This window comes from Podarcis muralis, chromosome 5, assembly GCF_964188315.1.
Source record: "Podarcis muralis chromosome 5, rPodMur119.hap1.1, whole genome shotgun sequence".
NCBI classification, from domain to species: domain Eukaryota; kingdom Metazoa; phylum Chordata; class Lepidosauria; order Squamata; family Lacertidae; genus Podarcis; species Podarcis muralis.
The window spans coordinates 96,665,901-96,692,370 of NC_135659.1; the positions used below are offsets into that span (position 1 = coordinate 96,665,901).

The 26,470-nt window shown below is 48.2% G+C and overlaps 1 protein-coding gene across 1 annotated transcript; it reads right to left on the reverse strand.

Moving 5' to 3' along the window:
* Window positions 1–343: 343 nt before the first annotated feature.
* Window positions 344–25,385, reverse strand: LOC114599793 (serine/threonine-protein kinase 35). The gene is made up of 4 exons (XM_028735511.2): window positions 25,277–25,385; window positions 23,990–24,619; window positions 17,348–18,097; window positions 344–6,129 (listed from the first exon to the last, which is right to left on the reverse strand). The coding sequence occupies exons 2-3, from the start codon at window positions 24,444–24,446 to the stop codon at window positions 17,385–17,387; spliced, it is 1,170 nt and encodes a 389-aa protein (XP_028591344.1). The 5' UTR covers window positions 24,447–24,619; window positions 25,277–25,385; the 3' UTR covers window positions 344–6,129; window positions 17,348–17,384.
* Window positions 25,386–26,470: the final 1,085 nt, after the last annotated feature.

The following is a 26,470-nucleotide window of genomic DNA, read 5'->3' on the forward strand; positions in this document are numbered from 1 at the left end:
TGGTGGTGCCTGGAACTGGGCATCCCAGGTGTGATTTGATCATGACACAGTAGAGCAGTACTATTACTTCCCTTGACCTGGATACTAATCTTCTGTTGATGAAGTCTAGAATAGCATCAGCTTTTTTTGCTGCTGCATCACACGTGCAGCTTTTCATCTTCTGGAAGCTTGTCACCAGGAGAAGTTAATCCAAGCCCTTCCACAGCTGCTGGTGGTCAAGTTTTTTTTAAAAAAAGGGGGTGTGTGTTGTGGTACCCCATGCCCCAGTGCTCATGGCTGGATCCCCGCCTACCAAACACAGCTGACAAAGGAATAATGAACACAAAGACAAAGACACTTCATCTCAAAACTGGGTATGGCTTTTCAACCCCATCCTCTACGTTTATTCACACAAACGTTTCTTTAATTTACAAAACCGCTGCCATTCATACACAATCAGGGTTTCCACAGTGTTCAAGAAACTTAAATACAAGGTCGCACACCAACCCAAGTAAACCAAATAGCTTAAAAAAAACAACAACCAACAACATATAAAGTTGTTCACACACACGCACGCGCGCACACAGGTCCTAGGTTACCAGCTTCTGTGCAAAGAAAAATGAGAAATTGCAAAATTGGAAACTGTGTTTTGGAGTCTGGGTTTAAGCCTTTCCCTTGTGTGTGCAGGTTTTCCAGGTTTAAGACGACACCATGTCCAGTCAAGCTTAAGGTGGGCCAAACTCGCAACTGGACCAAACGGAATAAAAAGGGGAGAGAGAAAGAGATGAGGTTGGAGGCAGGGGGAGGGAAGGCTGGACTATGGCCAGTTCAGACCAAGGTGGGCTACCTTTGCTGTGTCATTTCAGACTGCAAGTGTGTGTGGATGTGTTTTGGGGGTGGTGGTGTTGCATAATGGAGTACTCCTCCAGCCCTCTGCTCAGAAAACTTGGCGTAGGGCAGAGAGGCGGCTAAATCTTCTTGCCCATGACATGCCAGTTTCCTATGTGGTGGTTTTTTTTGTTAAGAAAACAAGTGACTTCTATATATGAGACCTCACCTACACTCTTAACCGGTACAGCTAAACACAGAGTGACCACCTGAGCGAGAAGTTGTGACTTTGATGCATGCATCCCACTTTCTCCTTCGACTCGGCTTCCTTGCAACTAGGGAAGCTCTACAGCAGAGAAACACACCCAAGCAAGGACGGGTGAGGTGGCTTTTCCATCTTGCCGATCAAGCACTGGCGTCCCATGACTTAAAAACGCCTTGGAGAAAAGCAACCCAGATAGTAGCTTTGGGCAGCTTTCTGCAACAGTCATTCCGGTCAGCGGAAAGCTGCTGCTTGCGTTGGGACGTCCGGATAAAGACTCATGCCAAGGAAGTGGTCCAAGCTGAGTGGACACATGGCACTGGGCACCCAGAAAGCAGCTTCCTGGGTAATTGGTCACCCACCCTCAGTTAGGTACCTTGGACTCAAGTAAATAGGAAAGCGTTTCTCAAACTTTGGTCTCCGGCTGTTGTTGGGACTACAACTCTCATCACCCCAAGCTAGCAGGACCAGTGGTCAGGGATGATGGGATTTGTAGTCCAACAACAGCCGGAGACCCAAAGTTTGAGAAACACTGAGACTGGGGAAACAACAGACGGTGACATATGTCACAAGAGGGAGGTCCAACAGCCTCTGCCCCAAGCCAATGGTAGATGGGAGAGGTCTATTTCGGAGAGCGGGGATTTAAGTCCCTCATTGTGCTTCTGCCCTTCCACATACAACCTCTGATAGAAGGGGTGCAAGTCTGTTTAAATGGAAGAGCAATCCTGTCTCTTAGGTGCGTTTGCTTCAGAGATGTGTTTCTGTTGAAAGGAGAAGCCAGGTGCAGCCCAGGTAAAAAATACCCCTTGGCTTAAACTGTAAGCTGTGCTAGAGTGAAACCCAGCAAGGTTAAATCCGGACTAGACAAATGCATATACGGAGAGAGGGGGAGAAAGACAAGGAATTCACAGAGACTGCATTCTCTCTCCCACCAGGAGTGGAGGATGTTTATTGCTCTACTCTTGACAGTGTTTGGAGATGTCTGAGTGGGATCCTGAGGGAACCAAAGCGCCAGGGGAAAAGGAAGACAATTGCCACCCATTATTAGCACCTCAATCCTGAAAACAGCAGCAGCAGAAGGAGGAGGAGGAGAAAGAGGGGCCCCTTAAGTATACCGATTCCCCTTGACCTCTGCCATGGAAGAAAAACAAGGTTCAGGGAGATACTGGAGGGGTAGCAAAGGGATCAACGTTGCCAGGAGAGCAACCACGTTAGCTTAAGAGAAACTGGTGGGTTTCCTGCGGCATTTAATTCTCAAGGAGCAGCACTGGAAGCATGGAAGCGCCAGGGGCATCAAATATCACTGGCCAAATCTTCCCTAAGGATTGTCATCCAACCAAACCACGAAAGGCTGGTGAGGACCATCACAGCCTGCTTGCCCAGAGGCTTCACGCAGGAGCATGACATGAGCAAGACAGGAGGAGACTTTTTGATGGGATAGTGCCATTATGGCCCAAAATTTCATGCCCTGGTTCTACCAACGGTGCTGCCCCTGAAAAGGACGTCCAAAATAGCCTGCAAGGAGGTGGCAGTCCTAAGTCTCAGGAGTGCTGCAACAAACTGCTCAGCAGTAGCCCCTGGGACAGTTGTACCCTGTGGCGAGGTTAGGAGTCACCCTGTCCTCATCCTCCATCCCAACTTCACAGTGGCCCACTCTGGTACAGAAGGTGACAGCACCCGCTGTGTGCTTGCAAGAGAGATTACTAAAAGAAGCAATGTTGCTAATTTTGTGGCTGGGTCTGCTATGCCTGCAACACACAAGGAGGAGTCAAAGGAAAGGGAGGTGGTGGCTGTAGTGGTCAGGGACTTTGGAAGCCAGTTGTGAAATTCCCCCCTCAGGCCGTCTGCTGTCGCTTCCCGCACCCTTACAAGACAATGTCTGGCAGGTCTGAGCCCACACTGCCAGCTTCGAACGACATGGATGTAAACAGTTTTAATGTAAAGTCATACACACGACGCATTAAAGTGGTGTCAGTCAAACCCCTCCAAAACAACTGTGACGTGGACCTTCAGTGATATTTCACATTCCTCAGGAATAAGCTGGCAATCCCCATGCCAAATTCATCCAAGGATGAAGGATTCCTGCCACCCATCCCTATAGGAGTGAAGTTGGGAGACGAAACACCAGGCTACAGTATGGGACTCCAAGGATCGGTGTATTCACACAAACAACTGTAAACGGGACAGCATCCAGAAATGGGGGCAGCTCATCGGGCAGGTGGCCTCCTCAAGAGAAACTTGCGTGTGTGCCTGCTCTTTCAAAGAAGGAACGCTGCTCTCATTCAGATGCCATCTTGCAGATCTCCCACCCTGCTCATAAAAGTTTGTTGCAGATTCACAAGGACAATGCAAAAACATTTAAGGTCTTTCCAAAGAGATTTAGCTGTATTCCGTGGGCAACCGAACGAAGCTGCCCCAGAGAATAAGAGGGAAGAGACGACATTTTGGGGGCAACAATGAAATACAAGTGAGAGGGGAAAACTCCTTCCTTGGCCCAATGCTGCCTCCTTCAAGCCCCACCCCCTCCAAATAAAGGCACTATGGTCAAGCTATCACCACAAAACCACAAGCATTTACTGCAGCGTGAGCACGAGAGGGGCATGTGTGCCTGAAGTCCCAGAAGCAGCGAGGATGAACTGGGCTACGGGTTGGCATTTGCTTGCAGAGCTTATCCCAGGGTCTGGGTCATGCATCTGCTCCTGTGGGTTCCTCCCTGCCTCGAAGGCACAGGAGTGAGAAGCAAGGACTAATCTACTCCGACAAAGACAGCTACACACAGATGCTCTGGAGAAGAGGAAGGGAAACCACCTATCTTGCTAGCATTCAGAAATATGAGAGGGTTAAGCCTAAGGATCTCACTGATATCTTGGTTTCAAAACTTGCCAGCTAGCAGAGTTGCAAACTCAAAGCAACCCTTGGTGAACCTTCTCGACAGACTGTTTCTCCTCATCAAGACATCTTGCTGTTCAGGCCATGACCACAGTTGTTTGGAACAGAAACAGCAAGAGAGGGCGAATTGCTGAGCAAGAGAATGCAGTTATGAGACTCTGGCTGTTCTATGGTTGACTCACCTACTTCAAGTTGCTTTGTTCTAACTGGTTGAAATATATTCCTGGTTAGGAGGAGCAAGACCTGTGCATCACCTGGAGCCTTCTAGTTCAGCAGCAAGGAAACTGGTAGATTAGCCCCAAGTGGCATGGCCAGTGGTCAGGGATTATAGGAACTGCAACAATCTCTGGAGGGCCAAAGGTTCCTCAATCCTGTTCTGGGCCAGCCAAGGTGAATCATTTTCACTTTAAGGGAATTACTGAAGGGTCAAGAGACAGAGCGAGAGAGAGAGAGATAGACACAGAGGTTGTGGCTTAGATCAAGAGCAAAAAGTCTATAGCCTACACCGAGATTTCTTGACAGCTAATTAAATGAGGGTTTTTCTGGGTAGTGTGCAAAGGAAGTTCAGCACAAATTGATCCCCAGCGTAAGGAAATCCAGTTGAGACCAGGACTTGCAAATGGTAGGCCTTGAAATAAGCAGGCAAGCCTTCTCAGCCACAAACCCAGGGAAGAATCTGGTTGATTTTTGTCCTGGTTGTGGCTGCCCACATCCCAGAAAGAGGGAGATGCAAAGAGCAAGGCAGTAGGCAGAGCAGAGACTTCTTTCATGGCCTTCCAATAGCCGCAGAATAAACGGCACAGCATCTCCTCCACAGTCTCACCAATCCTGGCCACAGCCACCAGCCTCAGTAGTAGTGTGGAGGTATGCGGGCAACCCAGCAAGTGGACTGCCAACAAGTATTAACCGAATTGCGCTGGCTTGGCAAAGCCGCTCCCTTCACTTCCATGGGTCTGGACAGCGCCTGGAAGAAACAGCCTCATCCCCAAAGTAGTAGCACCATTGCCAATCAAGACCGACGGAAGAAGAGATGGACAGGATTAGAACCTCCCTCTGCGTAGCTGGTAAGTTTAGTGTAAAGGTCCGCTCATCGCTGGAAGAGATCAGCTAAAGAACAATTGCTGGAATGCCAGCTAGGACATGGGATATTTGGAAGAGTTAAGAGTGTTTCAAACCAGAGGACTGCAGGAGGGTATTAAGTGTGAGTTTGAGTGGGTTTATGTATAGATATTTGCTCGCACAAACAAGCCCCAAGGGCAAGCTGGGCTATGCTTAATACACACACTCTTTACACCAAGGCAGTTCTGGGCAAGATCTACCAAGCCAAAGTAGCCAAAATGAGCCCAAAGTTAAGGGATCGGTTTGATGTGTCCAGGCTCTCACGGTCATTTAAGCAGCCAAGCAAGCCACCAAACCCATTGGTGGACTTTTCAAGGGCAGAAAAAACACCTGCCAATGTGTGGGCTCTCTTCATCCCCTCCAAATACTACTATGTTCTTGACCTGTGAAATTTGGCATGCAAAACTGCAGGCCTGCAAAACTACTGCCTGTAGTCCTGTGGCCACATAAAAAAAGGAAAGAGAGTTTATTCTTGTAATCATGACTTCTTATTGCCAAGTTCCACTGGTGAAGAGCACTTTTAGGAAAGGGAGAAGGAGAAAGGTTTATCCCAGCTTGCTTTTTGTTCCCCAAATCAGCAGCAACCTCTAGAGTCGACAACTTGCGTTCAGCTCTAGGCCTCCCAACATCCCTCCTGAATCTCTTCCAGCTAAAAACAAACACTAAGAAAAACAGATCTTGGACCCAGAGTTCTGGTGTTTAGCAGCAGTAGAAAAAAACTGTTTTGCATATCCCAACCCCGTATTTTGTTTAGGTAAAAAAGGAATTCTCCAGAAGTATGTGCACAGATTTAGTTGGTCAGCAAAGCTGAGTGAGCAGAAGGGATGGGAAGGGGGAAGGGAACAAGGGGAGAGGAAGGGGGGAACATAAATTTGATAAACTTCTAAGAGTCTCAATAATGAAATGGGTTACAACAGCTCCTGCTCCTCTTAGGTGTCTCATGTGACTTTTAAGAAGAATCTCGATGCTTAACGTCGCCAGAGATCCCGGTGATCAGCCTGGAGCCTCCTCAGTTTTCCTCTATGCATGTAAGTCGTGGAGATTGTAGGTCCCTGGTAAGAAAGAGGAAAGAAAATGAATTATGACAACTCTGGTGGAACAAATCCTGGTTACATTTGCTGGCCTCCAAACCCTTTGCATTCCTTTGGCCACAAACAACCAGCCTTGGCAGAGAAGAAGGGGCATACCAAGTCCATCGATTTTATGATTCATTTCATAGTATGTACACACTGCCTCACTGTAAAAACATATCTTCAAAGCAGTTTACAAAAAAGATAAAACATGGAAATTATCAACGAGAAAAATTAGCAACAATCATTTAAGCCTATCCAAAAGTTAAAATAACAATAGATTGAAAACAGATTTAAACACGCATCAACTTTCTAAACATCTGGGTAGGCTTGTTTAAACAATTTTTGGGGGTCTTATCTCCTTCCTCAAGGAATACAGTCTCCCAGTTAGATGCCAGCAGCAACTGTGGATGTTCAGAAGAAACCAATGGGGCACTTTGACTTCTAACAAGGCAGGGATGTCCTTGACTTTTGTTCAGAGATTCCACCTGCCCCTAAAGAAGATCTTTTTAAATTAAAAATATACGTAAACCGCCTTTTAGCCCTAAAACGAGGGCCCCAAAGGCAGTGCACAAAAGACTAAAACCAAATTTAAACAATGAACCAGATTAAGATTGGACCTCCCTAGTCCACCCTCGCCCACAGTCCCCTTGACTCAGCTTCTGCCTCTGTGGAGCAAAGCCACAGTCCTGTTTGCTAAAGCAAGAGAAGGCAGCTGGTCCCAGTGAAACAGCAAAGAGATCCCCCCAGGACCTTGGAGATTAGAGGGACAAGCTTCTGGCCGAGTGCATCAGCATTCTACCAGCGTCACCAGACTCATTTGCAAAGCTGGCTGAGTGTTTTGCTCTGCAGTTTATCCTGTAACTTCTCCGCTGCGGCTCTCCGAGGTCTGTGCGTAATTATAGTGTTTCATCGAAGTTGTAATGGTGGTGGTGGAGGCGGCAGCATCTCTCTCCCCTGAGTGCCGAAAGCAAGCATTTGTAGATTTCCCGGCCAAACACCAGCTCCTCTACACTGCAGACGGTGGAGGGGAAGCTGGCTGACTGCTGCAATGCACTGAAGAAGTTCAGAGCACCTGCTTCATCCAAAGGCTAGATCAAGAGTCTCTATATAGTTGCTATATCTCCTGTCCTCCACACAATGAAACCGTCTGCACCGTTCCAGTTCACCTCCACCTTAAATGGCAGGAGACGCAAGCTGCGCCAACACCGCTGTCACTTGGCTATTGCATGATGCTTTACATGCTCAGTTCAAGAGCTACAGTCCCCCAATTAACTGCTAATTTTGGCCTCTTCCAGTGCACACACAGTGTTTCAGTTCTGGTTTCAGCTGCTCAAGCATCTTGTGGCCTGGGCTTACAGGCAGCTGCACTACCTCGGCCTTGATCTCCTCTTCCCTGTGAATTGCATTTTCTTCCCCATTTTGTGTCACCATCTTTTGGCTAAGAATCTTATTACACAGTCACTTCTTAACAGATACAGATAGGTAGCCGTGTTGGTCTGCCATAGTCAAAACAAAAAAATTCCTTCCAGTAGCACCTTAAAGACCAACTAAGTTAGTTCTTGGTATGAGCTTTCGTGTGCATGCACACTTCCTCAGATACACTGAAACAGAAGTTGCCAGATCCTTCTATATAGTGAGAAGGTGGGGAGGGGTATTACTCAGAAGGGTGGTGGGAATGGGTGATTGGCAGATAGCTGTGATGAGCCTGTTGACGACTCTTAACGGCTGCAATAGGTCTTACAGGAAAAAGCAAGGGGTGAGAAGGTGAAAAATGGCTTTGTCATGTATAATGAGATAAGAATCCAATGTCTTTGTTCAGACCAGGTCTCTCCATGGTTTTAAGTCTGGGACCAGCAGAGGAGTCATAATGTCAAACTGGACCACGCAACATTCATGCAATTTGTAGTTTTTTGAAAGTAAGCAGGTGTGTCCCAAAGTTCACCAGGATCAGGACTGCAGCGAGGGCAGGAAGGGTTAAAGCACCTATCTCCATCTAGATAGCACAAGTCTGCCCCCAGCAAAATATCCCCAGCCAGAGCTGGTGTGTTGTAAAAGTGAAGGAGAGTTTTTCCCCAATGCAAATCTCATCCCAGCTCACTCTTAAAGTAACATCACGATTTCGTCACTCCCTTTACAGGGCTATTGTAGGGGTTGCTAGAATGTATTTTCAGTCTTCTGTACACAAAGCCCTTTATAAATGCTAAATATAACATGAATGACATCACATCTAAGTCACTTAGCCCTTAGCTCCCAATGGTGAGAATTAACTGATGAGCATGGTCAGATTTTCTGTTTCACAGCCCTGCAGCTTAATAGTTCTAAAAGGCACAGGGCTTCCAGGTGTTGCTTTCTGTACTGAATTAGCAGAACAAGACAAGCTTTGCCGCCGCCGCGCAGACCTCAAGTTAGCCTGGCTGGGAGCGTAAAGAGGCATTAAGCCAATTATTGGGCTCATAACTCAGGCAACCTGCCTCATACATCGCTGACAAAATGCACCTGGGAGTAAGGTTTAGGCTAGTTTTCGCTTCAGCATCCAAACTCAGCAACCAAGTTTCTTGTGACAAACCCTCCAGTGGAAAGCCCAATTAGTTGGAGGAAGCTGCAAGCAGAAAATAATGGCTAAAGGGTATGCGATAATTGGCAATGCATTTTCCCAGGCTCTAATTTTCTTGTTGGATTTGGCAAAGGTGCTTCATAAACGGAGCTTAGATGCAGTTAAAATTGGCCCCTTAAGAGAGGAGGGTTCAGGTGAGGCTGCTGCAATTAGAGCAACGTTTAAACGGACAGGGCAACCTATTTGACAAAATCAGCTGAAGCAGAAAGGCAGGTAAATTTCGGCTTAAGATGCAGCCTGACCTATCAGACCCTGTGGAATGCGCTGTCATTTCGAAAGCTCTGATTCTGACGTATCGTTTGAGGGTTTCTACGTACATGGCTGTGCACTTGGTGTTACTGCAAATGTATCTCACTCCTGCAAACATCACAGGCCCCCTTACAAAAACTAAAGTTTTGACTCTTCCTAATCCTATTCATCTCTTTCGTCACCTCAGATCCTTCCTAGAAATTCTGAATTTTATGGAACTCCAAATACTGAAATAATCCAAAACTGGTATGTTTGCTGTATTCCACAAACACACACAGACTATGCTTATAAATCAGTGGGCCGGGGAGAAAAACACCCCATTACCTAAATTCCATCAATATGTTTGTGTGTGCACCCACAGCCCCTCAATGGTCTACCTGAACCCTTGCAATTCGCAGGAGTGAACAGGACAACCATCAAGTTAGATCATGGCAATAAGTCTTATGTAAGCCTTTGCAAGATTAATGGTTCTGATCTTGCCAATGGAAGGAAAAGGCTTAGCCACTAGCCCTGACCCTTTGAGAAGGAAGGCCACCACCAAGGATCAGTCCTGCCTAATGTACAAGTGGGTACAGGTGACAGGCAGACACTCCTGTGTGTCAAAAAACACTTTTCGCAGAGCAAACAGAGGGCAACAGTCTAGGTGAATTCAACCACCACCAGCAAGAGAAAAGGCATTACAGAGCAGTAGCTCTGGCGAATGCAAAGCTTTGGGATCTTTGTATTTCCCACTTCAGCTTGAGCTGGGGGAAAGAACCCTACTGCAGATACAGTGGTACCTCAGGATGCGAACGGGATCCGTTCCGGAGCCCCATTCGCATGCTGAAGCAAACGCAACCCACGACTGTGCGTGTCGCGATTCGCCGCTTCTACGTGTGACGTCATTTTGAGCATCTGCGCATGCGCGAGCGGCGAAACCCAGAAGTAACGTGCTCCGTTACTTCTGGGTCGCTGCGGAGTGCAACCCGAAAAGGCTTAACCTGAAGCGACTTCAACCCGAGGTATGACTGTACAGAGATGCGTTTTAGCCCAGCAAGATCTCCATCTTCTGCTGGTTGGGCACAACAGTTCTTGCCTTCAGTTCTGAAATCATTCACTTGCGATTTAGCAGGAGCTCATGTCAACAAGCAAGCCTCCGTTTCTGTCATAGTTAGGACAGCCTCCCCATTTTACATTAACAAGGAATTGTGGGGTGTGTTCCAACCACTCCTCCTGGCTGCCTGTTCCAGTTCACTGTGAATCTCTGAGGAATTGTGCTGCAGGGATAATACCGGGGTAGGGGTGGGGAGTGTTGACATTATTTACTTATCCCAGGACAAGCATGAGAGACAAGCATGCCCTGACTGAGCCAAAGCTTGGTGACTTTCAGCTCACATCAACCCTTGAACGCAAATGAATCATGCGAGAGGAGGGGCCTATGACTCAATAATTAAGGACAAGACCAATATGCAATTAAAGTCCCAGGTTCAAATCCAGACATCTTCAATGAAAAATACTTCAGGAAGTAGGGCAGGTAATGGACATGTACCTACCGTCAAACCTCACACACACAAGGAAGAATGAATGGGCTAATGGACTGAATAGTCTGGTATAAGGCAGCTCCATAGGCTTGTGGCCCAGGCTAAATGATTATGTTAAGAGCACTGCAACAAGCAAACTCCAGCACCTGCAGAAATCTGGCCTCAGCTGCCATAGCTCAGTGGGAGAGCATTGGCCTTGCAAGCAGAAGGTTGCTGATTCGATCTCCTGCCTCTCCAGGAAGGATTGGGAGAAACTCCTGCCTGAAATCCTGACAATCAGTGTAGACAAAACTGAGCTAGGTCTGACTCGATATAAGTCAGCTTCCTGCATCTCTGTTCTCCAAGGTACTCAGTCAGGATGAGAAGCCAACAGCACCAATGAAAGCAGCGGGAAATCAGTGCCCATCAAAGAACACGACACCCATTTCTAAGAGCACATGGCTGGCACTTTGCTCAGAAGCGAGCAAGGGGGATATGCAGAGTGGCACGTCCCTGCCCCTTACATAACAGGGCAGCCTCTTCTTCAGTGCAGCTGCGCTTTGGATGGAGAGGCTACCAGCTCTGGCCCAGGGTGGGTGGAAGAGGCAGCTGGGCCTTAGAATAAACAGCCACAGGGCAGGTCTGTGCCCTCGCAGTGCTTATTACGTTTGCATTTTACCATTCTGAAGCGATGTGCAGGAGGGATTTCCCCCGAGGGCACAGCCTGGTTACGCAACTCAGCAGCAGCATCATGTTAGCAGAGCACGAGTGACTGCAGATGGCAAAACACAGGCTGCCCAAAAGGGGGGGGGGAGAGAAGAGAGAGGAGGGAAAGCAGAAAGGATCTTGGATGCCAGTACCCTCACTCCTCTCAAACCCCCATGAGCAAGAAAAAGAAGTCATCCACATCAGATCAAACACCTACCCAGCCAACCTGATATCTCTAGATGCCCACAAAATAGGACATGGGGACAATAGCTTCTCCTACTGTTCCTAATGGGTTAAACCACAGAGCCTAGGACTTGCCAATCAGAAGGTTGGCAGTTCAAATCCCCGTGACGGGGTGAGCTCCCGTTGCTCGGTCCCTGATCCTGCCAACCTAGCCGTTTGAAAGCACATCAAAGTGCAAGTAGATAAATAGGTACCACTCCAGCGGGAAGGTAAACGGCGTTTCCGTGTGCTGCTCCTGTTTGCCAGAAGCGGCTTAGTCATGCTGGCCACATGACCCGGAAGCTGTACGTCGGCTCCCTCGGCCAATAAAGCGAGAGGAGCACCGCAACCCCAGAGTCGGCCACGATGGTCAGGGGTCCCTTTACCTTTACTGTTCCCAATGCCTGGTACTCATCATTTTAGAGGTGGTATACAACCATCATGGCTGGCAGCTATTGACAGCCTTATCCTGCAGGAATCAGCACAACTGCCTTTAGAAGCCACCTAACCCTTTGTTATATCTTGCAATATAGTTCAATATCGTGCTGTGGAGAAGTACTTCCTTTTGCCCGTTTCCCCAAAAACTTCAAAAGGTTAGTGAGACAGATCTTTCTCTTTGCAAGCAGAGGAAACTGCCTTATACTGAATCAAGACCATGGGTTTATGTAGCTCTGTGGTTCACAAACATTTGGGGGCCAACCCCCTCCTTCCATAAACTCAACCCATGCCCTCTACCCTGTAAAAAGATTAAGAATAGCAGTTTGTACAACCCACCAAAGAAGATACTAGCACATTAAAATTGAAAACAGTAACAATTAATTGCACATTTGCTCAAAATCCAATTAAAACTATTTAGGTTAATTAATTGAACAAAACTGATAACCAGTGATTCCTGCTTTTCAAAGCCTGATAGTCATTTACACCTCCATTACCTTGCTAAGTAATGCTGCCCCTCCCCAGGGGGCAGTACCACAGTTTGGGAACTGCCAATCTAACTCAACAGTGTCTACACTGACTGGCAGTGGCTCTCCGGGGTAGCAGAGAGGGGTCTTATCTGGAAACGTTGCAGATTTCATCTGGGACCTTTTTGCATGCAAACAGTGCGCTGTATCATTGGGCTATGGAAAAACCCATAAAGTCCTGTTAGCTATTCCTTGCCAAAACCTGTTCTTCTATATGCAATATTTTTATCCTTAAGAATGCTTTCTACCAATTTCGGCAGAACAGACATTAACTGGCCTGCAAGTTCCTTGATCCCTGTCATGCCCATTGGATTCACTTATGCCCCTATTATTCTACCAGTTTCAGATACGGCTGCAATTGCATCAGAGACTAGCTTATGGATCCAAACTTGAGACAAATTTTAACATGTGCTTATCCATGGAGGTTGAAGGAGTGAAATTCTTTTACGTTCACTTCTTAGAAAACTTGGAGAAGGTTGCTTAAGAAGAGGATGTTAGGAACTCTTAAAAGGTATAGTTCCCACATCAAGCATGGTCTCACAGTGGTACTGAGGGCTCCCCCCCCCCCATTGGGCATAATCCCAGATGCATGCAGTGTCTCCTAAGGAGATGTGGCAATAGATTGGGGCACAGGATGCATTTGGGCTACATCCACCATCTGGAGAGTACTTTCTTCCTGGAATTTATAGTCTGCCTCAAATATAGGACTGGATGAAGGAAGGGGTGCAGAAGAGCGTGCCGGGCAGGTAAATGGTCACAGGGACAAGATTGGCAGCTTCAAACTAATGACTAGAAGGTAACAGTCTGGGATAAAACTCCGCCTGAAATCCTGCCGACAGTTCAGCACATGGTATCCAAACAAACTCCTGCGTTGCAAAAGAGAACGTCAACAATGTTTAGGCTACATATTGACTGCTGTTTCGTAGGTCTTCGTCAGCGTGGCGGGAGAATATAAAATTGTTTCATAAACCCATCTTATTTCAAATGGCTACATATTGCTGTTTACTTTGAATGGCAATTCCACTTTCTCCGCACGTTTTATAATGATGTTAGGATCATGTGAAAGAGCTTTCAAACAATCGCGTTGTGACTTGGACAAATTGTCCTCAATTTTGGGACCCTTCTTTTCTAATTTTTCCAAATCTCGTAATACCAGTTGGTGAAATAAAGTAAATCATTATTTACTCCAGCTAATACAAATCCGTCCATTTCTTTATTTCACCAATTTCACCTGTGAACAAAGGGGGTGAAATTGTCATTCAAAGTAAACAGCAATATGTAGCCATTCGAAATAAGATGGGTTTATGAAACAATTTTATATTCTCCCACCACGCTGACGAAACAGCAGTCAATATCTGGAATCTCTGCTCAGTGTTGGACATTATATTTGCTGAATACACTAAGCTCCACACCTTATCTTTCATCGTACAAAGTTTGGTACCTCGCTTCATTTAAAGATTTTCAGAGACTTTGAGACTAAGATTTCATTTTGAACTTGTTATCATTTGAAGGAATTCTATAAAGATTGTCTATTACGTATGTATATGGTCATCATGTTGCCTAAACATTGTTGGCAGTTCAGCACAGACAGAACTGGGCCAAATTATAGGCCGCAGCCCTGACACCAAACCTGGCCAACCCATGGAAAAGTTGTGCACAAGTTTTATTTTAGAACAGTAACCGTTCAACAAGGATTTTTAAGAAGCTAAACAGGCACCACTAGGCAACACCCCACACAACATTCTTATCTAAGCTCATTCCGGACTGGTGAGCGGAAAGAACAGCACATCACTTTTTATGTAACTTCTGGAATGTATGCTGGAGGGCAAGACAGTCCCGACAGCTGAAGGAAATTGGAAGGCAAAGCCTGCCAAAGAGCACCTTTCGCATAATCTTCCTGGGTAGGAATGAATGAGGTCGCTTTCAGCACACAGAGAGGATGCACCCTGAAGACAGATTCATTCTTAGGAAGCCAAGTCAATGGTCTGGGCTTGAGGGAGGGAAGCCTGCACAACTTGCGATGCAGCAAGCCAAACGCAGCCCATGAGTCACTTATGGTGGTCTGTTAGGTCCCTAAAAATCCCTTGTTTTGGGGATCGCCCAACAGAAGGTTGTTTGGACCCTTTACGGCTGGTGGGCTGAATTTAGGGTGATGAACCGCTAGCTGTGGAAGCTTGCCCTGGGCATAGAGATCCCAAACCATGCCTCACCTTTCTCTGTCCTTCAGGTTATCTAAAGACTCACTGCTACTTACTAAGTAGTCATCTTTTCATACTTACTCTAAAGATCATATTGACTTGCATTTTGCAGCCCAGTTAAAGATTGGCTTCTGCCAATCTACTGTAATAAAATGGAGAAGAAATGGCCTGCCAATACAAATTTATCACTTCACTTGCTGCAGCATTCAACTACTGTTGCAGCATTCTGATCGCCTACTGAAATTAACAACCATTTTCCATAGTTTCAGCCAAGTTCTCTGCACATCCTTGGTAACAGATTGTTTGTATATGGCTTTGCAAATGGTTCAAGGGTCCTCCCATTCCTGAAATGTGAAAGTGTTTTGCAAGCAGTGCTTGGAAGGGAAACAAGATTCCTGTTTCTGCTGTGTTTTCAATTCAGGAGCACGTGGCAGGATTCGGAGAATCAAACGCATGGTCACCGAGCCCTGCTGACCGGCTAGCTGCCTGGTTGCTGGCACCTACTCTGGAGGAGGTTTCCGCCTTCCTGCTGCAACTACGTGAGAGGGACACAGCTATTAAGTACTGTGCGTGCACTGTGCAAAAAGAGCAGGACGGCCCTCGCTCAGCCCTGAGAAGGTGAAGCGAAACAAGGACAACTGCATTCCTTACTGGTGAAGCCAAAAGAGAAGGAAGCCTCTATAAGGAAGCTAATGAGGGACTCTCCAGAAGCAGTTGCATCATGGGTAATTTGTACTGAGGGAAGGGTGGGAACATTGGTTCTGGGTGAAGAAACTAAGGAGAATGGAAGGCTTTTAGGGAAGCTTTTAATGTTTAATAGGCTATTGTATTTTAATATTCCGTTGGAAGCCGCCTGGAGTGGCTGGGGAAACCCAGCCAGATGGGTGGGGTATAAATAAATCATCATCATCATCATCATCATCATTATTATTATTATCATATTACTTCTCAGGTGTTGGGGAGCACATAGTTCTGCTCTTAAAAATGCCCAATTCAGTAATTCAAAAGTGTGGCTAATGAATGGATGCCTGAACTAGACAAGCTTTCAGCTGTTTTTATTTCATGCCCGTATGTTCATATTCAGAAGCTACTGTCCCTTTTCTGCAGTGAACCTGAACACGGGATAGAAGGTGTAAATCACAGGGCTAATAATGGCCATTAGCACTCGCCCCTGTTGGGAACAGCTGCATGTCACAAGAGACCTACAGGATCAGACCAAAGGTCCATCTAGTCCAGTATCTCATTTCCCGCAGCAGCTAACTGAGATGCCTTCTGTAGCTGTCCCCAGCACACACTATTCAGAGGGATACACTGCCTCTGAACACGGCAATTCTAAAACTTAGTCATCATTATTAAGCGGAGATAAAAAACAAGGTTTGGCAAAATTCCCCAAGCCATTACTTAAGGACCTAGAGCATCACAGGACCACTAACCCAACAAGCATGGGCTCACAGCTGCAGTCACCAGATTGCCATTGGTAGCTGCAGAGGGCATCTTTTAACCTGGCAATTGCAGCATACTTGCCCCAAGTCTGCAGATGAATGGGGTCCTCTGCCTAATAGTCTGCAGAGATGCTTGGAAAGCACTGAGACTTTCTCACAGCTCTTGGTGTGTTGCTGTGACTCTGCAAAACAGGGGTGACCCTTCCCCTCCATCCTTCATCGCCTCAGCTCAGAGCTGGAGAGTGAAGGAGCAACTTCCCTTACTCCACTTTCCCTGAGCCTAAAGCACTGGGTGATGTCAAACCAGACTGACCTTTCCTCTGCTGCTTGTTGCAAGCACAAATCTTTGCTGGCTACCGAAGGCAACTAGTGTCTTGAGGGTCCAACACATACTTGTTTCAGAACACAAAGGGGTTCCTCTGCTGCTTCACATCACCAGTATGAAAAAAGCTGAGAGCAGGCCCACTGCCTCAAAGGAGGAGGAAGGACCCACTGAAGTTATTGACCCAGGAGTGACACTGCATTCACAATTTTAGGGTGAAAGGTATCTGCAAGGAAGGGAGTGCACCAACCTTTCTTATAAACAGCAGCTCACTGCTCTCATAGAAGCAATCAAGTATGCTGCCTTTAGGGCTGCAATGTTTAACCAATTAGAGCACTGGTTAAATGTGTTTATCTATTAAACACACTCCTGATTAATTGAGCATTTAAAAAAAGGTTTTGACATGACTATAAAAACTGCAGGTGGCAAGCAACATCTTGGAAGAGGCCTTCTCCCTTTTCTTGAACACAGGATGAATGCTTCTTTCAAGGTGATGTCTGCTGTTCAAAAACAATGCTTTTTACCTGTATGCAAATTCATACAAATACTTGCCTTTGTATACAGGGTTCACGGTATCCTTGTAACAAGGATCTGATTTTTCGTGGTTCAGCATCTTGCTCCTTAATCTCATTCACTGCACAGAACCTCATCTTATTCAGGTAGAAAGGAAGGGAGCAGACATGCACAAACTGCTCTTCCACCATTTGAACAGCATTAGAGAGCAGAGCTGTAGGTTATGTTTTATTATTTATTGAATTTATATACCGCCCCATACCTGGAGTTCTCAGGGTAGTTCACAGAACAATATTTTCGATGGTCATTAAAGGGAAAAACCAAGGTAAACCAGGTGGAAATGCTATCAAAGGAAGAAATTCTTAGGCAACTGAATGTCTATATAGCCCCAAGCAGCTTAACAGACGGAAAATGGCTTCATTGCCCCACTAAGTTGTGCAGAGAAGAGAGAAACTGCAGAGGACTTACCCCAGTTTTCAAAGCACACCAACACTTTGACCTGAGTTTAAGCAGCACAAGTAACCTGGTCCATCCTGGATTCAAGCTCAAAGGCATCGGGTCGGTCCTGCGGGTTAGCAGCCAACATGTCTTTCAAGAGCTGCTTGATCCCCTCGGACATGGAAGTCCTGCGTTTCTGGGGGATGTGCAACTCCATCTTTGGGTTTTCTAGCAGCGCCTCCCCGACGGGCACAATCTCAGTCCCCTGCTTGATGTAGGTCCCCAGCAGCTCCTTCTTGGTCTCGGCATCGATGAACGTTATCCTCTCGATCATTGCCCAGATGATGATGCCCAGGGCAAAGATGTCCGCCTTGGCAGTGTAGTGCCCCTCCCAGACCTCAGGAGCCATGTAGAAGTCTGAGCCGCAAGCCGAAGACAGCCAGTATTTGTTCACATTCACATTTTTGTTATCGTTCCCCCCGTCCTTGCCTCGAGCAGTCAAGCCGGCGCACACCTTGCTGAGCCCAAAGTCTGCCACCTTGAGGACAGGAGCGCCCGACTGCTCCGTGATGAGGATGTTGTCCGGCTTCAGGTCTCTGTGCACAATGTGGTTCTTGTGAAGGAAGGCAATGGCGCTCGTCAGCTGCAACATGAAACTCTTGTTGGTGGCCGGGTCCGGCCTGCGGGAAAGGATGTACTGGTTCAGGTCTCCCCCTTCGCAGTACTCCATGACGAACCAGAGATAACAAGGTTCTTCAGCATAGCCCAGGATCCTCTCACCTTGCCGGGGGAAGAGAAAGGAGAAGGATTACTGCATGAGCAAGACGGGGAGACTACAAAGATAAATCGGAACCTGGGAAAGGAGTGTGCAATTGGACAGCACATCTTCCTACCACTGTCCCAGAGGTCTATTCTACACAAAACTGCACCGATTTATTTTGTGAAAACTGCATGTGCAGTAGTGAATCCATCACTGGAGGCCATGTCAACAGGTCAGGACGTGGCCTGGCTCTTTGATGAACATAGATGAACAGAAATGCTTTCAGAAATCTATTAAAGATCAACACACTTTTGACTTCCGTGCAACATTTCAGATCTCACAGGAACAGACCTCCAGCAATATTCTGAGATCCCGTGGGCAATATTTTAATACACTTTCTCCCATGCTGACTAGCAGCTATCTCCTAGGCACCCTCTTCCAAGACCTCTAGCCACAAAAATGGCTGCCAGGGTGTGTTTCATTGCAAACAATGACTTGGAGCCATCTGATTGAACTGGCTGCTTGAATGGGAAGGCAGGTAGTCCTCACCAGCACGCAGCCCATCAGCAGATGGAATTTATTAAATCCAGGAGACAAGTTATTGCTCAATCAAACTAATCTGGTTTCGCTTTTGAAACGAAAAGCATTTGATACCATATTACAAAGGCTATGCCCTGTGTGCATTTTCCTGTGGTGTGTGTATGTTTTTGTGGGGTGAGTGCTGCACACTGTGAGGGTGGATGTGCCTTAGCCAGAGGGAGAGAGGGATGGTGCTCCTATTTCTGTGGTTATGGTTGGAGGGGAAGGGTCCAAATGTTTGTGGACCATACCTTTTTTCAATCCTCCATCCACTGTACAGGTATTCTGTTGCCAGGCTACTGAATCATTTCCCTGGAAACATATTAAAAGTCTAAGTATGGTACTATGTTTTTGTTATTCTGAGATGCTATTCTTTCATCTGGTATTGCAGCCTCTTAGTTCCATTACAGTGGTGCCTTGTGGTACGGACAGGATCCGTTCCGGAGGCCCGTCCGTAACATGAAAAGCCCACAACTCGAAGCGCTGTGTCTGTGCAGGCCCGCGGCGAGATTTGGCGCTTCTGTGTATGTGGCGAAACCCGGAAGTAACCCATTCCAGTACTTCTGGGTTGCCATGGGACGCAAGACGAAAACACGCAACCTGAAGCGGACGTAACATGAGGTATGACTGTATTACATATATGTTTATATTTTGGGAAACCACTTAAGACAGTACTAAGCGATATATAAATATATGAAATAATAACACTCCTGCATGTAAGCTTTGAATTGCTTTTCCTTTTCCTACTGAAATGTCTTTTGGGCTCTCGCACATCTTGTCGCTCCACCTCGCAGCAAGCCAAGGGCCTTGGGAAGTGGGCAAGATAGCAAAACAGACCTTCCAAAGAGAAGAAGCCAAGTATGACCAAACAGAACCAGAGATAAGTTGCTCCCAGGTCTTTGATAACAGCCTCTATAATAGTGAGGAGCACAGGCTATTTGCATAAACAAGTCTGTTCCCATGACTACTGCTATGGTAATTGAAGGCTATATCACCACTTGGCTATCCTGCCCTGTCAACAGCAAGTAGGAAAAACTTTAGAAAGAAAAAAAATACATGAAAAAGGGTGTGGGCTACAGGCCTCTAGAAGGATTTGATTGTATACAGGGGGAGCGGGCGGAAAAAGAGAGTATTCTTTCCTGTTATAAGCTGGAGGTGAACAAGAGGATGAGAGGGAAGGCAGTGAGAAAATGGAAACTGAAGAGACTGATGCTGCACTCAGAAAATAAAAACCAGAAGGTCTTATGGGGGTCACTCCATTCACTAAATTACAAGCCACGCAGGTGCTCCCTCTGTTCCATTAATGCCTCAAACCTAAGTTTTTTCCCAGTCTAAATAAAAACATGAAAAAGTTTGTAACATAACAGAGATTAAACAATTTAATGTTTCAGTTGTTCTGTCTCAGGTATTAACTACGGTAAGCAATTTCATAGCTAGTAATGGGCCATGAGAAATAAGCATCCATTTAGAGCATGCTTTGCAGTTAACAGCCACACGGTATAAACAGCCACACACGTAACCCCTATGCACACTTACCTGAAAGAAAGCCTAGCTGAACACAATTAGAATTACTTTCAAGTCAATGTGTGTAGGATTGGACTGTGAAATCCCTCATTTGAAGTTTTCATCCCCAAAAAGTTTTTGATTTGAGTTTCTGCTGAAATGAGGCTGCAATTTAATGTTGTATTGTACTTTAATCTTGTTTTTAAGTTGTATTTTAATCAATTGTTTTTATACCTGGTGTTAGCCACCCTGAGCCCAGTCTTGGCTGGGGAGGGAGGGGGATTAATAAAAACTATTATTATCATTATTATTATTATTGATGCTAAGATGCCTAGTGCACATTAACAGAAAGTCAATTAATCAAAACCAGCTAAACGGCTATGGGAAAAACACCCCTCTCCCATATTAATTAGACACACTGTAAAGTTAGTGATCACCTTCTCTTTCCAATGTTGAGTGACCCCCCCCCCCAATGTTGTGTTGACGAGGCAACAGTGAGTGACTAGCCGTGAGTTTGAGGCAATAAAGCAAGGAACTAAAAAGGTTGCCAATGCACAGCAAATGGATGCTGCACGTTTTTCTGTGGTGCCCATTTGGGCATTTTGTGAGCTCCCGCATGGCACGCAGCTGAGCAGGCTCTGTGGCACGCCAGCCGACACGTGAAGGGGCTTGGCTTAGCTATAATAAGCCAGCTCTGTACACTGACAGTATGCCTTGCAAAGAGCACACAGTCCAGCACAAGCTCAGACTGGGTGATGCTGCTGGGTCCAAGGCTGCACATTGCCTACCCACATGCTCTACCCACATGCGCTCTCTTCTCCCCATCCCCCACCGCTCTCCACACGCGGTAGATTTACTTGGGTCTAAGGTATGCCCTTTATTAAAAGAGGGCTTACGCTAAATGTAGAGAAATAATAAAAGAAAATCTGTGGCAACCTTCTGCTAAAGAATTGTCCCACAGAAAGCTCAGTTGCTGTTTGCTCTCTTTCCCTCCTTATTAGGCACCTCACCCCCAAGAGGATCATCCTCACCACCTGAGCCTTCGGCATAATTGTGGTGCCTGCTATTCCAAAGGGCATGGCAGTGACTCCTGACGGAATATGAGGTTGACTGGTGTGGAGGTGGACCACTAGGGACAGGAATACAGACCGAGGTGGTGGTGGTGGTGGGATTTTGGTATGAGGAAAGAAACAAAGCTATTTCCAGGAGGTCTCTGCTCATCCCAAAGGAAATGAACTACTCTCAGAGGAGAGATGAGGGACAAGCAGATAGGTGCACATGTGTAGATGTTAGATATATGCATTAAAATGACTCTTTCACACACCAGACTGGCCTGAACAAAGTTGGAAAAATATTTACAGATGGGCTGCAAGCTAATTGCTCGTTCCAGAGATCATGTTGAGATCTTTAGGAGCTCTTTATTGCACTGACTGAAGCCACCATGAGATGCAGCTTCAACTTATGAAGTCAGGAAGGCAAAAAGGGGGAACAGAAAAGACAACAACTGCAAAGAACCATCAAAGCCACCCACCCACACTACTGTTAAGCAAACGTTTTGAGGATTTTAAAAAAAAAGCACTTTAGGGGCTGGTATTTTGTAAGCATTCACTCATCCCTGCAGGGCCTACATACTTAGTGCTCTCTCTGAGGAAGGTCTCTGTACATGATTCAAGTCTCTGTACATGATTCAGTCATCTTGGATTTGGAGAAGGGACCTAAGAGGAGCACATGCAAATTTCCTATACAGTGATACCTCAGGTTAAGTACTTAATTCGTTCTGGAGGTCCGTACGTAACCTGAAACTGTTCTTAACCTGAAGCACCACTTTAGCTAATGGGGCCTCCTGCTGCCACAGCACCGCCAGAGCACGATTTCTGTTCTCATCCTGAAGCAAAGTTCTTAACCTGAAGCACTATTTCTGGGTTAGCGGAGTCTGTAACTTGAAGCGTATGTATCCTGAGGTACCACTGTACTCAGGGAACAGGCACAGCTCAGTGGTAAGAACATAAGAAAAGCCAGTGGTCAATCTAGTTTAGCATAGTGTTCTCACAGCAGCCAGCGCACTGCTGGAGGTAGAACTTAGCCACACTGTCTGCGTCCCACTGAGGATGTGCCCATCTTTCCCCATGACTCTTTTGAGCTATACTTCCATAACCAAAGGAGTCCAGCAGGGCTGGTCCAATAAAAGGGGTGAAGGAAGATCTACATCAGGAAGAGTGTGTGTGTGTGTATTACATTGAGACCTGCTACCCCGGTGGATCCTGCCACCCGAGGCAGTCATCTCACAGATGGTCTGGCCCTGGGGTCCAGTATATTGTAGGATGTGTAAGCAAGATGCTTAGCACCCCCTTCTCATACCCATTTTAAAAATGTGTACCTATTACATATAAAGATCCATTCATGGACCCCAATACTTTGGTGTATGCACACACCAGGCATCTACAGTGGACGCTCGGGTTGCGAACGTGATCCATGCAGGATGCAAGCTGACAACCTGCAGCGTTCGCAACCTGCATCTGCGCATGCACGGGTTGCGATTCGGCGCTTCTGCGCATAGCGTGATTTAGTGCTTCTGCATACGTGCGACCGCCGAAACCCGGAAGTAACCCGTTCCTGTATTTCCGGGTTTCGGCGGTCCATAACCCGAAAAACCGCAACCTGGAGTGGCTGTAGCCCAAGGTATAACTGTATAGGGAACATTGCATAGGGATTTTTCTCTGTCCCTCCCCCAACATCTCCACAAGGTCCAGTACCTTGAAGTGTATGCATATATAGTCATACCTTGGGCTGAAGTCGCTTCAAATTTGGCCTTTTCAGGTTGCGCTCTGCGGCGACCCGGAAGTAATGGAGGGTGTTGCCTCCGGGTTTCGCCGCTTGCGCAGACACTCAAAATGACGTCACGTGCATGTGCAGGAGCGGCAAATCGTGACCGGCACATGAGAGTTGCGTTCGCTTCAGGGTGCGATCCTGAACGGATCCCGTTCGCATCCAGAGGTACCACTGTACACAAGTTTCTTGTGCCACACAATCCCTATTTACACACCTTTTTGCTTCTGCCACGAATACAAAGGACAGTTTGCAGGACCCATCCCTTGAATGTAGCCACACAAGCCTATTCCACATAAGGCACCCTAGGAAGGATTCCCCTCACATACACACCTCAGTTTAGTGAGGGGAAGTTTAGCAGCCCAACCCGGGGAGAAAAAACTCTTCCCACCCTCCCTAGAGTCTTGCCCTGAACGAAAGCTCCAGTGCCCCTCCTTTCACCAGGTGCCACTTAACATAATAAGACTGGCTGTTGGGATCAGGCCTTTAAAGGCGGAAGGGGCACCTGTCCTCTGCCCTCACCCCCCCCAGAAGAAAACTCCCAAGCAGGAAGTAGGCATTCCCAGGCACCCAACACATGGGCAGCATTAGGCCCCTGTGCATTAAGCACCCCATTTTAAGGCACAACCGACTTGCAAACTACTCCGGGGATCATTTCCCCAGAGCAGCATGCGGATCTAACGAGCAAAACAAACTGAAAGTGGAGGGAAGGGGACGCGCGGACCCGCTGTAGCGTGCACGCGCGTGTGCTGGGCCTGTACAGAGCAGCCGCAGCAGCCTCCTTACCTTTGCACAGGATCCTCGCCCAGCACACCCTCTCCCCCCCCCCGACTCCCGAGTAGCGCCAGCAAAGGCGGCGGGGGGGGACTCTCTCGGGGTGGGCCCCTTACTCCCGAGGTGGGGCATTTCCTCCCGAGGTATGCAGGGCGAGACCCTCCATGGGTGGCCCCCCTCCCCCCACCGGGGGGGTATATGGCGCCCCTCCCCCCCGTCCCGCGGCCTACCTTTGAGGGAGGTCTCGACCAGGCGGAGGTAGAGGGCGCTCTGCTTGTTGCCGTGGCTCATGCGCTGCCCGAGGCCGTCTCTCTGCAGGACGCACTCCTCGAAGCGCACCACGTTGGGGTGCCGGCGGCGGAGGCTGGTCAGGGCCCAGAACTCGGCCAGCGCCAGCTCCACGTTCTCGGGCGCGTCGCAGCGGATGCGCTTGACGGCCAGGCGGGCCCCGCTGCGGCCCGACACGGCCTCGTACACCACCCCGTAGGCGCCGCGCCCGATCTCGGCCACCAGGCGGTAGCGAGGCGGGGAAGCCGCCGCCTGGCTCGGGCCGCCTCCCACCTCCATGGCGGCGGCAGCGGCGGCGGCGGCTCCCTCCTTCAGCAGCGGCGCGGCCCGCTCGCGCCTCAAGCGCCGCTCCGGCAGCCTTTGTGTCCCTCGGCGGCCGCCGTCGCCGCCCGTTTCCATGGCAGCGCCGCGGCGGGGCCTAGCTGGTGGGGCCGCCGCCGTCGTCGTGGCCGCGGCCGGGGGAGCCCCCTCTTCATCCCGCCCGCCCGGCTGCTCCGGGACGGGGCTCGGCCGCTCCTCGGGCTCGCCGCCGCCGCCGCCTCGGACGCGCTTCCTCCGGGCCGCCTCAGGAACTGCGGAAGGGAGAGGAGGGGGGGCGGCGTCGGGTGCGAGGCGAAAGGGGGGGGGGGGAGAGAGAGAAACACACAGAAGGGCGGCTGGTCAGTGAGGAGAGAAGCGCGTCGGGGGATGGGAGAAGCGAAAGGTCGGAGGGGAGAAAGCGCGCCCTGCCTGCCCCTTTAAAAAGCGCGCAGCCAATCGCCGCTCGCGGCAGCCAGGTGGAAGTCGGGGCGGGGGAGAGAAGCGGGCCGTACCATCTTCCCCAGCGGGAGGGGGAGGGAGACGGAGCAACCCCTTCTCAAAACCCGAACGAGAGCCGCCCTTCTCCCCAGCGCGGATTGTTTTCGCGGAAGAAACGTTAAACAATAACGCGCGTAACAAAACCCTTTCCTCCGCCGTAGCGCGAGGTGAGCCGAGAGCACCCCTCGTTAAACCACCCTCCCCCTTCGGAATAGCTCGCTCCCTTCTTGGACTGTCAACATTTCATTCATAGCTTCAGGGAGGCGGACGAGTCCATTCTGCAGCTTGGGATGGGGAACGGGAGATCAGCCCATTCAGATGCCCCATTGTATTGCTTTCCCTACTCCCTTCCTTGACAACTCTTGCATCCCGGGATTTTTTGGGGGGTGGGGGTGGGGCAACTGCTGGACCGCAAAGGAACCTCGACTTACCTGGAACGAGGAGACGACCCTCTCCCTCCTCTGAGCGCCCCCTCCCCAGCTTGCGTGGTTGGAGGTGTCGGTTCCCAAGCTGAGAAGGAAGAAAGGGAGGCGAGGGAGATGCTCTGAACCTCTGAATGGATGCAGAGACGCTGCGAGCTTAGCTGATGCTGTCGCTAGGAGAGGAGCGAAAGAGGTGGATGGCGGGGGGGAGGCGATCATTGCATAAGCCCCCTTATGTAATAGCAACTGGCCATCCCCGGTGAAGGGAGAGAGGGACATGCAGACAGGCAGGCAGGCAACATCTGCTTATCCTCACGAAGAGGCACCAAAAGCGGCGCGTGCGCTACTGCCTGGGAAGGGGGGTATGAACCTGGGAGGGAAGACTCGCCTCTTTCCCTTGGTGGGTTTTCCCAATTGGAAGGGGGGGGGATTATTTAATCTGAATGCAAACTTCCCTTAAATTTAGGAAAGGCCATAGCTCGATGGTGGAGCGTTACATTGCACGCAAAAGATCCCAGATTTCAACCTCCTGCTGTTACTGATTTGCAGGATTTCTTCGCTGCCATAAAACAGATGAACACCCTGATGGCTGGCACCCACCAACAGCACATGTAGGTTTTTGGGAACTCTTGATGCACTAATCATCTGTTGTGGGGGAAACCCAACTACTTTGGTAATATAAAAAATAAAATAAAATAAATGTCCTGTAGCACCTTAGAGACCAACTAAGTTTGTTCTTGGTGTAAGTTTTTGTGTGCATGCACATGAAAGCTTATACAGGTACAGTCATACCTCTTGTTACATTAGCTTCAGGTTACGTCTTTTCAGGTTGCGTTCCGCGGCGACCCGGAAGTACCAGAAAGGGTTACTTCCGGGTTTCGCCGCTCGCACATGTGCAGACGTGCAAAATGACGTCACGCGCAGAAGTGGTGAATCGCGACCTGCGCAGGCGCGGGTTGCGTTCCTTTCAGGTTGTGAACAGGGCTCCAGAATGGATCTTGTTCGCAACCAGAGGTACCACTGTACCAAGAACAAACTTAGTTGGTCTCTAAGGTGCTACTGGACATTTTATATATTTTTTAATATATTTCGACTGCGTCAGACCAACACTGCTACCTACCTGAATCTAGTACTTTGATAATGTTTACGTTCATGCCTATGTTCTTTCTTTTGAAAATTAATAAAATATATTATTAAGGGGGG

Excerpts from the sequence above, each read along its gene's own strand:
- LOC114599793 (XM_028735511.2), bottom strand. The coding sequence starts at position 24,446 with ATGGAAACGGGCGGCGACGGCGGCCGCCGAGGGACACAAAGGCTGCCG. Across the intron at positions 18,098-23,989 it reads GGTCGAGACCTCCCTCAAAG|GTGAGAGGATCCTGGGCTAT; the intron begins GTAGGCCGCGGG and ends TCCCCCGGCAAG.